The sequence below is a fragment of the Cavia porcellus genome, unplaced genomic scaffold (genome assembly GCF_034190915.1).
Source record: "Cavia porcellus strain 051 isolate PalLab524CR breed Dunkin Hartley unplaced genomic scaffold, mCavPor4.1 scaffold_8, whole genome shotgun sequence".
In the NCBI taxonomy this organism is placed as follows: Eukaryota; Metazoa; Chordata; class Mammalia; order Rodentia; family Caviidae; genus Cavia; species Cavia porcellus.
The window spans coordinates 84795457-84809337 of record NW_026947491.1 but is presented as its reverse complement, the minus strand read 5'-3'; the positions used below and the strand labels follow the sequence as shown (position 1 = coordinate 84809337).

Below are 13881 nucleotides of genomic sequence, written 5' to 3'. Positions count from 1 at the left end.
AACTCACAGTAGCCTAGGCTGGCTACACACTTGAACTTGCTGTGGTCTACCTGCCTCAGATTTCCAAGTGCTAAAATAACAGGCACTTGCCACACATCTGGCTATTTTTATTTTTGAGACAAGATCTCACTGTGTTGCCCAGGCCGGTCTGGAACTTTCCATCCTCTTTCCTCAGCCTCCCAGGTAGCTGGGATGACAGGTAGGCAGTCATGCCCAGCTGCAGGCCAGTCCTGATGGTTCATGTGTCCATTGACGGGTACCTTTTTTTAACTGGTTATATCTTGATTTTTAGCACAAGGTGCTATGATATGGTGTTGGGTTTTTTTGGTTTTTATCCAGGGTTTGGTCCATTCTACTAAAACTGTTAAGTGACTAGAATAATGTTGGGGCACTTGAGGCCCAGAAGTAGACATCAGAAAACAAAGCCTCTTCGGGACCTTTTCTCTCCAATAAGCACCAGTAAGAACCAGTCTCAACACCTGACAGCCAGACAGGACAGGGTGGTGGGCTCCGTCCCAATTAATGTGAGACCTAGAAACAACTGGGTGAGCTGGTTGTAATCCCCACACTCAGGAGGCTGAGGCAGGAGGATTGTGAGTTCTAGGCCAGCGTGGTTAGACAGAGAGGTCAGGGCCATCCTGGGCAACATAGCGAGAAACAAAACACATGACAGAAAAGCCCTTTATGCCCCCAAAACAAGTAGTAACCAAGTCATGGCAAACTGACAGCACTTGTCCTTTTTTTTTCCTACATGTAGTCTCTAATTGGAGAGTTACTACTATATGAATTTTAAGGACATAAAATGTACTAATTTAATTTTTAAATGTCTTTTTGATCATTGAGACAAGGTTTTGCTATGCAGTTCACATTGACCTTGTACTCACTGTAGCCCAGTCTGGTCTTGAGCTTGTGTGATCTTCTTGCCTCAGCCTCTCGGGGGCTAGGATCACAGATGTGCGCCACCATGACTGGCAATGCATTAATTTTAAATGTTTTAAAATATTTATGTGAATTTCAACTGTAAAACTACTATCCACATCAAGTCTCAACCGTAATATCACATATGAATGCCACATAAAATCTCTTAAATGTGAATTATCTTGTAATAATCCTTATTTGTACCTAATGAAACTGTTGCCCTTCATTTCTCTTACCTAAAGAGTTTCTATTCTCTGAAAACCCTTTTAACTTTTTAAAAATACAATATACCTCAAATCAGAATTTGATTATCTTTTATTCAGTTTGGGTCTTATTAATTGTGAATTTGACCAGTTTATGGTTGGTTTTTTTGTTATATTTGTTTGTTTGTTTTGTACCAGGAATCCAAACTCACAACCTTGCACTTGCCAGGCAGGTGCTGTGCCGCTGAGCTATATCCCTATTCCCCCAGTTTATGAGTGTACCTTGTCAATCTCTTTTATACTTGTATTATTTTATTTTATTTTATTTTTGGTACTGGGGATCAAACTCACAACCTTCCACTTTCCAGGCAGACGCTTGTGCCACTGAGCTAAACCCCTGGCCCTTTTATATTACTTTTAATGCTTCCTTGTTTTTGTTCTTGGGTCTCTTTGCTATTTTTTGTTGTTGTTGTTTTCCATTCTTTTCAGTTTCAGAATCCTGGAGCGTGTATGTTCTATTTTTGTCTGCAATTCCATGACAAGTTGAACTCCTGTCTGATGTGGTGAATACTGGTTTTCCCAGTTTATTATTTCAGATACATCCAGTCCTCTCCAACTAGTGCTTTGGGAATTTTCTTCTATTATTGTTAACAGGATGAACTTGCTGAATGCCAGAAGATATTGTTCCATTGTAGATGGGCAAGAGAAAAATCTGTAGTCAGTCTGACCTACTAGTTTTGGTGTGTTTTGTTTTGGTTTTTGTCTTTTTGAGACAAAGAGTCTCATATGCAGTTCAGGCTGGCCTGGAGCTCACTTTGTAGTCTAGGCTGATCTCAGACTCAGTGACCTTCCTGCCTCATACCCCCAGCCCACCCCGTGTGCTGGGATTACAGTTGTGTGCCGCCACTCTCTGCTTGTTCTTTTTTTTTTTTTTAAGAAATAAACCGTACAGTATTATAATTTTGTCAGATTACCATTTAGAGTGTCTTCACTGTGCTTGTCTGCACCAACAAAGCACAAGCACTTTTTTGTCTTACATGCGTTGGATTTAACAACATGTATCTTTATATACTATATGGCCATCATAAAACTACCTATTCAATATTTGAATATATTTGCATGCACTCACAGCCTAAAACTTATTGACAAAATTTTAGATCTAGCTTATAAGTTTGTTGCATTTAGGTTTTTACCTTATGTGTAGCAATTTTAGACGTTATGCTTCTTAGCTAGTTTTAATTATCACCATCAAATATTTCACATGATTGTCTCCCTTCTCTTTAATTTTTCTGTTGGCGGTAGTAAATGATTCAGCAAATTTTTCAGAGAAAATTCTTGGTTGATATATGTGTTTAACCTCTCAGTGTCTGACAATGTCCCAGTTCCCTTTATACTGAAATACTTCTGAACTTGCAGAGTACATAATTCTTGATTCTAAATTATTTTCACTCTCTGTGGGTATTGTTCCATTGTCTTCTGGCATTGGAAAATTGCAAGAGAAAAACTTAAGATTAGTCTGCTTTTTCCCTCTTGCAAGATTTTATTTTTACCCTTGAAATTAGCAAAGGTAACCAAGATATGTCTAGGTGTGCTGCTTTCTTCTTAGTAAATGTGCATTTTTCCATTGCTGGCCCACTTTGTGCTTCAACCCTGGAAAGTTTTCTTTAGTTCATTCCTCAATTATTATTTCACTTTCACTTGCTTTGTCCTCTGTTGTAGGGCTTTTTCTTTTTCTTTTTTTTTAATATCAGGAATTGAACTCATGACCTGTGCTTGCCAGGCAGGCACTTTGCCATTGAGCTATATCCGCGGCCCAATGCGATATTTTTATTATGCATAGATTGTATCTGCTAAGTAGACCACTATACCTCTCATTATGTATCTTGATTTCTTTTGGTCTTTTCCTCGGCATTCTGTGAGAATTTCTGGTTTTTCATTTTCTTCATTTTATTTTATTTTGTGACCAGGTCTCTTACATAGTTTTCTTGAACTTTGCCAAGCCCAAGACAACTTCACAGACAACTGTAGAACTCTGCTTTATTTCTGAGCATGCAGCACTGATAGCCTCCCTTGTAAGAAGTTTAACACTGCATTTCTCAATGACCTCTATTATAAAGGTTTAGCACGCTTGAGTTCTTCTGGTGTCCCATGGCATCTGATTACTGAACTCTTTTTGAACTGCGGTGACAGGACAGCTCTTCTCAGAGGGGTCCAAATATTAGCACTGAGGTTGAAGAGCATCTAAAATGATAACACCTGTCTGTAATAATTAGTGTAGAGACAAAGGTAGGTTACATTAAATTTGCAAATATGTCCATAATTCATGTCAAAATCATCCCTTCCGTTCTGGTGCTGAGAAACACACACTGAGAATCAAACACACACTTGAGAATCAAACACAAACTCACACTGAGCTACATCCCTGTCCCTTTTTTCATGTTTTATTTAGACTCAGGGCCTCATGAAGTCAGTGAGCCCTATGCTGGGCTGGTGCTTCCAATTGTCCCACCTCGCCACCTAGATGGCTGGGATTCTGGGCATGTGCCACCGTGCTTGCCTAAGTCTCAGTGATAGCTAATGTCAGTAATAAAAGACTCTCAAGTTAAAGCTGCCTCCAGATGTAACACCTATTAAAAAATGACTGGCTGAGGGAGAAATTAAACCCACCAGCCATCAACTGATTTCTGTATGAAAAAGACCTACACACGTTTATCAAAAGGCAGATTAATAATAGACTAGTAATAAGACCAGTATAAAAGTATAAAAATGTTTTCCTAAGACAAATGACTTGTTCACTGAAATCTGTGTGTGCCCCACCCTGGCGGCTCACCGTGAGCACTGCAGCAGTGGTTGTGCCCTGTCCCTCGAGGTTGCTGTGGTGCAGCACATGTGCAGTGGTGAGCCTAGGCAGCTGTGATAGATGGTTCTCACTTTTCATCCACAGTTCCTGGCTCCTCACTCTCAGTCTGTGCTATTTCCTAAGTGACTAGAATGATTTGGGGGCACTTCTGGCTACAGAAACAGGCCTCAGAACAGTTTCTCTTTGTGACCACCTTCTGTCCCCTTTCACTTCCTTTTACCCCAAGGCAGGCAGTAACCTAATCTGTCTGTCTGGGCTGATCATAGAAAGGAGCGTCTTCCCATTTCAGAAGGCACTTAACCCATGCTGGGAAAGGAGCACTGCACAGGGAAGCCTTGCTTAGTTCTTTGCTCAGAGTATTGGCATCAGGCTGGCCGTGAACTCACGATGGAGCCCAGACTGGTCTCAAACTCAAAGTGATCCTCCTGCCTCAGTTTCGGAGTGCTGGGATTACAGGAGTATGATACCATGCCCAGCCTTTGTGTCGTTTTCTGTGCAGTCACCTCTAAGATGATTATTCATGTTTCCATTGAGCTCACACGGTTAGGTCTCCATAAAAGCCTGAAAGGATGAGTTCACAAAGCTTTCAGATATCCATATGTGTCCCAGCTCACAAAACAACAGATACTAAGCCACCTGCCAGGAGGGTGGTGTAGCCCAGGTGTTCAGCACTTTCCAGACCATGCCTGTGTGTCTCTGCATTTAGCTACTTGTTTATATCCCTTAAAATACCCTGTACAGCTGTGCACATGTGCAGTCCCAGCAACTTGCAGAATGGAGGCAGGAAGGAGGATTGCAAGATCAAGGCCAGCCTGAGCCGTTTAGCAACACCATCTCAAAATAAAGTCAAAACACGGCTGGAGTGTGTGTAGCTCTGGGAGATTGCTTGCCTAGCACATGCAAGGCCCAGGGCCCAACTCCCAGTACCGTGTAAAACAAAGCAAAAGAGGTCTTTTTAATAGATTGCTGAGTAAAGTGTTTACCTGAGTTCTATGAGCTGTTCTAACAAAGTAATGAAACAGAGTGATTTGAAAAAAGAGAACACTCCATATTTATACTTTTTGAGACAAGGTCTCACTGTATTGCCCAGCCTGGTGTTGAACTCCTGAAAAACCCAATTTGTGCCTAGTCCATCAAAAATTCCAGGGAGCTAGACTTTGAACTAGACTTAAAATCAGACCAGTCTTGAGAACTGTGCTCTCAACCTATGGGGCTTCCTGTCTCCAGGTGTATAGTATCAGAACTCAGTAGTTCGAACAGATAGTACTCAGCTAATTTGATACCTGCTATAAAATTGCCTACTTGGCTGGTAGGGAAAAGTCCCTCACATCTTTGTGGGTCACAGAAATCTAATAATACCACTGTTTTCCTAGATACCTGGGGCCATGCAGAATACAGATGTTTTCAGGGTATCATCTAATGAAGTTTCACAAAGTCAGCAAGGTCAAAGCTGTCTTCGTTTTTGAGACAAGGCCTTACCCCATGACCCAGGAAAGCCTCGTGCTCACAGCAGTGCTTCTGCCTCAGCTTCCCTAGTGCTAGATTATTAGTGTGTGCTGCCGTGACAGGCTATCTTCATAATACTCAGATGTTTTCTGCTTCTTCATTGACACGGACACTGGAATTTTCCAGAAGCTGCCTAATTCAGTAAACCAGTGTTTCCAAAAAGTGGTCGATGCATGATGGTATGAAATCATGTGTGAGCACGGGACCTATTCTGTTTGCAGAGGGGACCAGTGGATTTTAAGAGAGCTTTTGATTGTGCGTTGCAGCTCACCTTTAAATTTATTTTTTGGAGCTATGGATATAGCTCAGCGGCACAAGTACTTGCCTGGGAAGGGCAGGATCCTGAGTTCGATTCCGGGTACCAAAAAATGGTTTATTTTTTGTTTAAAAACTTATTTCTCTTAATAGATAATGAATTATTTTTAATCAAGTATTTTTAAAATTTCTCTTTGAAATTTTAGTCAGTGTAACCCACATAAACAAAAGAGCTTTGGGATTTTCAGTAAATTTTTGGAGTGAAATGGGGCCTAGGAATTAGTATATTCTTCTCTGTTGCAGACCATTTGAATTGTTCTGATTTTCAATTATTACAATTATTCTTCAGTAATCTTTTTTACTCTTCCAAGTACATTTGAACCCAAGTGACACTTGGATCACACTCGCCATTAGTCTTTTTTTTTGGGTCCCGTGGATCAAACTCATGACCTCATGCTTACCAGGCAAGCGCTTGAGCCACTGTGCTAAATTCCCAGCCTGTCCATTAGTCTTTCATTGTGTTCATTGTGGATATTGCTAATAGAAATACTCCACAGTACGACAACAATTTAAATATGGTAAAACTTGCTACGATGAACCCATTCAAAGTCACATTTCAAAGCCAAGTGTCACATTTCAAAGCTGGTGCACACCTGTAATTCTAACACTTGAGAGGCTGAGGCAGGAAGATCACTGTGAGTTCAAGGCCAGCCGGGGCTGCATAGTGAGACCTTGTCTCAAAAAACCAAAAAAAAAGATAGACTCACAACTTGTAGGTAACATCAAAAATTGCAAAAATTATTGGGGGTATAGGAAAGACTGGACTGGGTGAAAAAAACTGCACTCAGAAAAGTAGGACTGGGTAATAACCAGGAAAACTCAAATTTTGTCACCTAAAATCAGTACAGTTTGGTACTGACAAAAGCTGATGCTTGAGCATTTCTTTCAAATTTTGTATATGGAAGAATTGTCATAAATGATTTCAGGAAAGAAGGAAGGGTAAAGGGAAAAAATATATACACAAAATAAGATAACTGTAATACTAGTTTCTCTTAGTTAATGGAAAAGAAAGTTTTATACTAATATTGTTTGGGCACTCTTTCATGCCACTGTCTTATACTCTTGAGTAACTACTTCGAAGATAACAATATGCAATATATTTACTATTGTTATTCTCCTATTATCTTGTTTTGAAATTTTATTTTTTTCTCTTTAAAATTAAGTAAAGCTTTTTTTTCCTTTTTTTTAAAATTCTATTTAAGGAGAAAAAGAAAAAAAAAGGGTACAAGTTATACAGAATTTCAGAAAGAATAAACAGTAGGGAATCACTAATTAATAGATTACATATTGTTATCTTAGAAATAGTTGTTCAAGTTACAAAATTAAAGCATATAAAGTGGAGTTTCAATCAGTGAGACTGCAAACAGTTTTGCTCGATCCAACAAAACTCAGTAATATGGTAATCTATCTTATACACTTAAATATACATGCAGTTATATCCTTTAGAGCACTTTCTTTTCCTCTCTTTTGTACAATGACAATTACACATTTTGGGTTTTATTACTCCCACAGTTCTTACTACTTTTTTTTTGAAGAGAGTAAAACCAAATGTGACATAACAGAACAGAGTCAGTCAAATCAAAAGGATGGGCATAATACATATTTAAAAACAAAATACTAGGTGATCAACAATGGTTACCATACTGCCTCTTGCTATCTTAAAAAGAATTGCCTATATTATCAGTTATAATAAAATTGAATAAAACAGTAAAGAATAAAACCAAAACATTGGAGACATTACAGGACTTTAAAAGAAGATAATAGTCAACCGGGATGGGTGTCATAATGAATCTTATTTGTCTTCACCGTTGTTGCCTATACTTTCGAACTTGGTACTATCAAGCAAAACAGAATAGAGGAAAATCAGTCAAAACAAGATGGTGAGGGCAATACAGGATTTCAAATCAAGTTAATAGGAAATCAAAGTGGGTTACTATAATGTATCCTGCTGTTTTTTATTTTTCCCTTAATTAAAAAGATAAAAATAAAAAGTAAATAATTTAAAAAAGGAGATTGAGATAAAAGAGGGCATAACAACAAAGCAGTGCAGGTCAAAGCATAACCATTTAAGCAAAATAGCGTTTTGCCACAAGATACCCTGACATAAAAGTAGTTACCATAGTGTCTCTTTCCTTGAAATCTTTGAGTATAACTTCGTATACTGTAGCATCAAACATATCAAGACAATGTAAAACCATTCAAGAGAATGACAGTATTACAGGGTATTTAGAACCAGCTATCAGAAAATGAACAATGGTTTTTGTATAATCTCCTTGTCTATAAAAGTTTTTGCTTATATTCACAAATAATTTGCTTATTATTCACAAATAATAAAATCCAGTAAGATACAACCTGTTAAGACCAATGGAGACAAAAGAATAAAAGCTTATGGGACTTCAAAGCAAGATGATATTAAATCAGCACTAGCTATTATGATATCTTGTTTTCTCCAAAATAGCTGTTCCTACTAACCAATCTTCTCTGCCTCATTTCTGTTGAGATCTTTTTCTGTCGTTTGTTATCAGTTTGTCTTCTTTATTTCGCCCTCTGCTCCATTCATTGTGGCCTCTCTGCCACTGTTTCTGGGATCTTTGTATTTTCCTTTTTTAGAATATCCTGCAGTATTGTCTATAGAGTTGAATTAGTGGTTGCAAATTCCCCTAGTTCCTCTTTATCCTGGAAGCACCTTGTTTTTCCATCAATTTCTAGGGACAGTTGTGCAGGATATATCAATCTTGGCTGGAGGTTATTATCTTTCAAAGCTTGAATTATTTCCCCCCATGCTCTTCGTAATTTGATGGTTTGTGCAGAGAAGTCTGCTGTAATTCTGATGGGTGTTCTCTTGTAAGTGATCTGTTTCTTGTCTCTTACAGCTTTTAATATTCTGTTCTTATATTGAATTTCTGGAATTTTTATTATTATATGCCTGGGTGTAGCTCTGTTTGGGTTGTAGGTGGCTGGGGTCCTGTATGCCTCATATATCTGAGTATCTTTACCTTTTGCTAAATTAGGGAAATTCTCTTGGATTATTTCTGTGAATAGTTTTTGTAGTCCATTTGTTTGTGTCCCTACTTCTTTTATGTTCTTAATTCTTAAGTTATAGATCCTCTTATCATCTTCAAGCCTTTGTATTATTGCTGTTTGTTTTCTTGTTATTTTTAAGAAGTTTTTCATTTCATTCTCCCACATTACAAATCTGCCTTCCTGTTCAGATAATCTATCCTTAGTTTCTTTCAAGCTGTTATGCCAGCTTTTGATAAGAGTTTTTTGTTTCCTGGTAATCTCTTTGAACCTGCTTCACATATTCTATGTTTTCTCTATTTTCTTCATCAAACAATTCTTCCCTTTTTTCCTGTTCTTTTACTCCACCATCTGTTTTTTTTTGGGTGGTGCTTAGCATTTCTCTAACTATTCTACTTAGGTCTTGCTTTATTTTGTTAAATACTTCGCTTTTGAACTCATCTATGAGGCTCCGGAGGTATCACTTTATGTCTGTTGGTGCCGTGTCTTATATTGCATGTTTTCTTTCCTCATTCTCCTTTGCCTTCACCTTTCCTGGATCAGTGTTCTCAGGATTGGGGACTGAGGACCCTTTCTTGTTGCTTCTTCTTCCCATACTTTTTGTTCCTTCCATCTAAGTAAAGCTTTTTTTGAAAACCTATAAAATAGGGATACTGTAGCTGGGGATTTAGCTCAGTGGCATAAGCGCCTGCCTGGCAAGTGGGAGGTCATGAGTTCAATCCCTGGTACCCCCACCCCCCAAAAATAGGGATACTGAGGAGATTTCCAGTCCTGGTAGTATTTGGCTCTTTAGATAGAATACCTTCACTGTCAGTAGCCCTGAGAAGGAGATAACATGAGTGACCTTAGGAAATGGCTATCTTTCCTATATAAAATACAAAATTAAAAAAATACATAAAAATAAAAATGGAAACCAACTTTGCCATTTGAAAATTGCAAAAACACACACAAAAATCCTGTCTTTCTCTGTGTTTGTCCCTCTGCCTCAGGTACTGGGGATTGAACCCAGGGGGCATCCCTAACCTTTTTTTTTGAGATGGGATCACACCAAGTTGTGCAGGCTGGCCTTCGTGGGTTCCTCCTGCCTCAGCCGTCTTAAGTGCTGGGATTACCAGAGTGCCCTGCAGCACCTGGCTGGGAAGAACTCCAGTGTTGGAAACTGCCTTCTGGATGGTGAGCTGGCAGCTCTGGCTCTGGTTGCACAGGCAGGGCACCCAACCTCCAGCCAGCAGCTTATTGGGTCTCCTCTCACCTCCCCAAACCTCAAACCCAGTGCAGTGGATTCCACATCCACTAGCAGTGTAGCTGTGACTTATATCCTGTATTGTATGTTGACTATAGCTATAGCAGTATCCCTTCTGATCTTTCAATTCTGAGACTCCAATATTCAATCCTCCTGTCTCATCTTCCCTTAGTGCTGGGATCACAGGCATGCACCACCACACCTGACTTGTTTTGTTTTGGGTTGTGAAAACAACAGTCCTGACTTTTTTTTGTACTGGCGGTTGAACTCATGACCTTACACTTACCAGGCAGGGCTTGTGCTGATAAGCTAAGTCCCCGGCTGCCACGGTGTTGATTTTTGTAGTCTAGACAGTCCTTGAATTTGGGATCCTCCTGTCTCAGGCTCCCAAATGTTAGGATTTAATTCTGTACTTGAATGTTTAAATTCTGTTTTTTACACTAAGTCTAGAGTGATTTTAGAGTGATTCTCCCCCCCCCCCCCCATTTTGCCAATGTTTCACTGTGTAGTATGGGCTGGCCTTGAACTCACTTCATAACCTAGCCTGGCCTCAGACTTTACGGCCTTCCAAGTGCTAGGATGATAGGTGTGTGCGGCTAGGCAGGTGCTTATGCTGCTGAGCTATATCCCCAGCCCTATTTTTTGTGTTCTAGATGGCAGGCATTCTGACCAGAGGAGCTGGAATCTCAGTGTAGTGTTTTTGCTTTTGTTTTTGTTTTCTGGTTGTTTCTTTTCTTTTTGAGACAGAATCTCACTATGCAGTTCAGGCTGGCCTTGGGCTCACTTTGTAACCCAGGCTGCACTCAAACTCACAGCACTGTTTTTTCTCAGCCTCCCAAGTGCTGGGATTAGCAGTGTGTGCTGCCACACAGGCCCATCTCAGTTTAGTTTTGATCTGCATTTCCCTGATGACCTAAAGCTGTTGACCAATCTTTCATATACACTCATTAGCCATTTGTATTAGTCTGACTCTTTCCTAAAGTGGAAGCTCTTGCCACGCCTCTGCTGCAAGTTCTGCGTGCACACAGTGGGTTAGGTGACTTGTGTGGTCTGTGGAACTCGGCGCAGTCTGCCCAGCTGCTGGTCAGGTTCCATCCTGTACTACATCCGAGTCCTAGTCTGTGAGTCTCAGTCTGTCCCTGTCGCCACTCTTGTGCTGTGTCAGAAGGTGCCTCCTGCCTGCTTCCGCCACAGGTCACAGGTGCTCTTTCCTCAGGCCTGGCTCTGTCCCCCCAGTTTGTACAGAAATGTCAGCTCTTCTGAAAGCATCACTCTAGCTCTCCTGCCTGCAGTACCTCGCACTTCTTGCCTTGCCTGCTTCCTTTTTACTTTGCTACCCCTAAGAATACCCACTGCAGATACTTACAGCTGTCCCCACTGCACGGTGCTTGAAGGGCCTCTGCTTTGCACAGCTGGCCTTGCACCTGGGGCTGCAAGTAGAGGGCCAGCGGGGAGGAAGGAGCAACAGCGTGATGGCTGATGATGATCTTCATGCACCTTTGTTTCCACTTTTGTCCATTGCTATAAGCTATAATGTCACAAAAGTAGAATTACAAGTTGGAAAAGTATAGAATGGTGACTTTTCAAGTTTTGTCTAAATATCAGAGAGAATGGTATTATTGTAGCTGACATTGGAGGATTTTGTCCCATTGCTTATGAATTTGACATGCTTGTGTCAGATTGTTACAGAGCAGCAGACTACGCAGAAAATCCAGATTGTGACAGCGCTTGATCCTAACACCCAGGGCAAGCAATTCATCCTGACGAACCATGAGGGCTCCACTCCTGGCAAGGTCATCCTGGCCCAGCAGGACTCCACTCCAGGCAAGGTTTTCTTCGCCACTCCAGATGCGGCAGGCGTCAACCAGCTCTTCTTCACGCCTCCTGACCTGTCCACTCCACATCTCCAGGTAAATGACTGCACTTGCAAAGTATTTGGAAGCACCATGTACATCCTGCATGGGGTCTTCACAGGCTCGAACAGTCAGTGGAGATGCTGGGCCATGCTGTGTAGACTGGGACTGCCCTGTGTGGATCACTGTTCTAAGCCTCAGGGTCCTCATGTGTACCCCTAGACTTGCGGGTTCTTAGTTACATGGGTAAGATTTACTCTGGATACTTTGGGAAAGGAGGGAGTTAGTAAAGAACACAGAAAGCTCACAGAAGCATTGAGAAGGCTGAAGTAACAGATTGAGGCCGGACTTCCAAGTGTAGGTGCTAGAGCTTGCTGCACACCAGCCTGTGAGACTTCTTCCTCCTGCACACCTCAGCAGTGGCATCCTGTGGCTGCAGGTTCCAGACCTGGGCCCACAGGAGGCTGCTGGATTAAGGAGTGCCTATTGGGGACCATGAATTATAAACTAAGTCTAGGGAACATCCATGCTGGTTCTTGTCCTCCCCTTGAGTCAGGTTGAAACTTACTTTTTGCTTAATTTCGTCATTATTTAATAGATGGTAGTTTTACAGCTTTAGAGTTCCAGTAGCACCCCACAACAGTTTCCTCTTAACATTTTACGTTTTTGTGATATATTTGTTATTACAAATGGACCCAGGGCTGGTGCATTAAACAAGCTCATAGGTTTTTAGTTTTTCCTTAGGGGTTTTTTTTGTTTGTTTTGTTTTTTTTCTTTTGTGAGACAGGGTCTCACTGTGTATCCCAGGCTAACCTCAAACTCACAGCAATCTTCCTGCCAAGTGCTGGGATTACAGGTGTGCACCATCATTCCTGGCTACCTGCCCAACACAGTGCAGCTCTAGATTTTCCCGAGGGAAGGATGGTGAGAAGATGGGAAAATAAAGAGATGAAAGGTGAGGTCAGGTGGTGCCCTCTCTCCTGACGGGAGAAAAGGAACAGCTCAACCACTGTAGCACATTTATATATACACTTAGGAAGGTGATGTCACTTTCAACTCCTCTGCCTAGCGACTTGTTTGCCTAGCTGACTGGGGCCCTTTGCCTTCTCCAGGTTACAAGAACTTGTTTATGTAGCTTGCTTACTTTGGCTTGCCTTGGGCTGTCTGTGTTCTCAGGGCTGGCCTTGCTGATCGATCAGCTTCAGCTGCTCTCTACATCTGCACCTTTTCTGTTTTGTGGTTGCAAGCAATGGGTGGTCAGTTGAAGTTGGAGGAGCTGTGTTTGCAGAACTCTGTAGCAGGCCTTTTCATTCTTGAACCCCTTTCATTTTAAATGAACTTGTTTATGCTAAAGTTTTTCAGTCTAAGAATTTAAGTTCATTCAGTAATTTAACTCTGTACGGTCCATTAATCTGTGAAAGTAGTCAGTTACCAGTGCAACTGGCAATTCTCAGAAGGTGTTAGTGATTTGAGTTTTTTTTTTTTTTGTAACTAACATATTACTATAGCGTTGTTTCACATATTTTGTAAAACAATATTGGATGCCCAAGACCAAGTTAAAGTGAGACCTGTATTAATTACAGTTAATCTCTTGCTATATATCAAGGTCACTTAAGTCTCCTCAGGGATTACCTTGGAACCATGCACAGCATCTCTTAGCACTTCTGTCAGTGTCAGCCGTATTGGTGAGTCGTGGCCATTGCTTAACCAAGTTGCTTTCTATGAAAGTGTGGGAGATTTTTTTTCTCTTGGTGACTTTCCTTAGGCACACTATATATCATTGATCTCTTTCCTTTGTAATTTCAGTCTCCTTGGTCATAAGACCAGGGACTCACTGAGGTATGGGATGTCTCTTGTGTCCTGGTCCTCACTGACCTCTGAGAACTGGGGCCGAAATATTGGCTGTCCTCTTAGCCCCTTTTGTCTTTCTAGTTTTTGAATATCCAGAAGAAAAGATTGATA

At 40.8% G+C, this 13881-nt stretch overlaps 1 protein-coding gene across 9 annotated transcripts in view; it reads left to right on the top strand.

Annotated features, from left to right (window-relative positions):
* The window catches only part of Nr2c1 (nuclear receptor subfamily 2 group C member 1), a 63565-nt gene that overhangs the window by 8216 nt on the left and 41468 nt on the right, over nt 1-13881 (top strand). For 7 of the 9 annotated variants that reach the window (XM_063255320.1, XM_063255322.1, XM_063255323.1 and 4 more), the window contains one exon: nt 11746-11976. In XM_063255320.1, coding sequence (XP_063111390.1) covers nt 11746-11976 — 231 coding nt within the window. The remainder of the gene's footprint in view (nt 1-11745; nt 11977-13881) is intronic. The other 2 variants (XM_063255328.1, XM_063255327.1) reach the window with 1 other exon arrangement.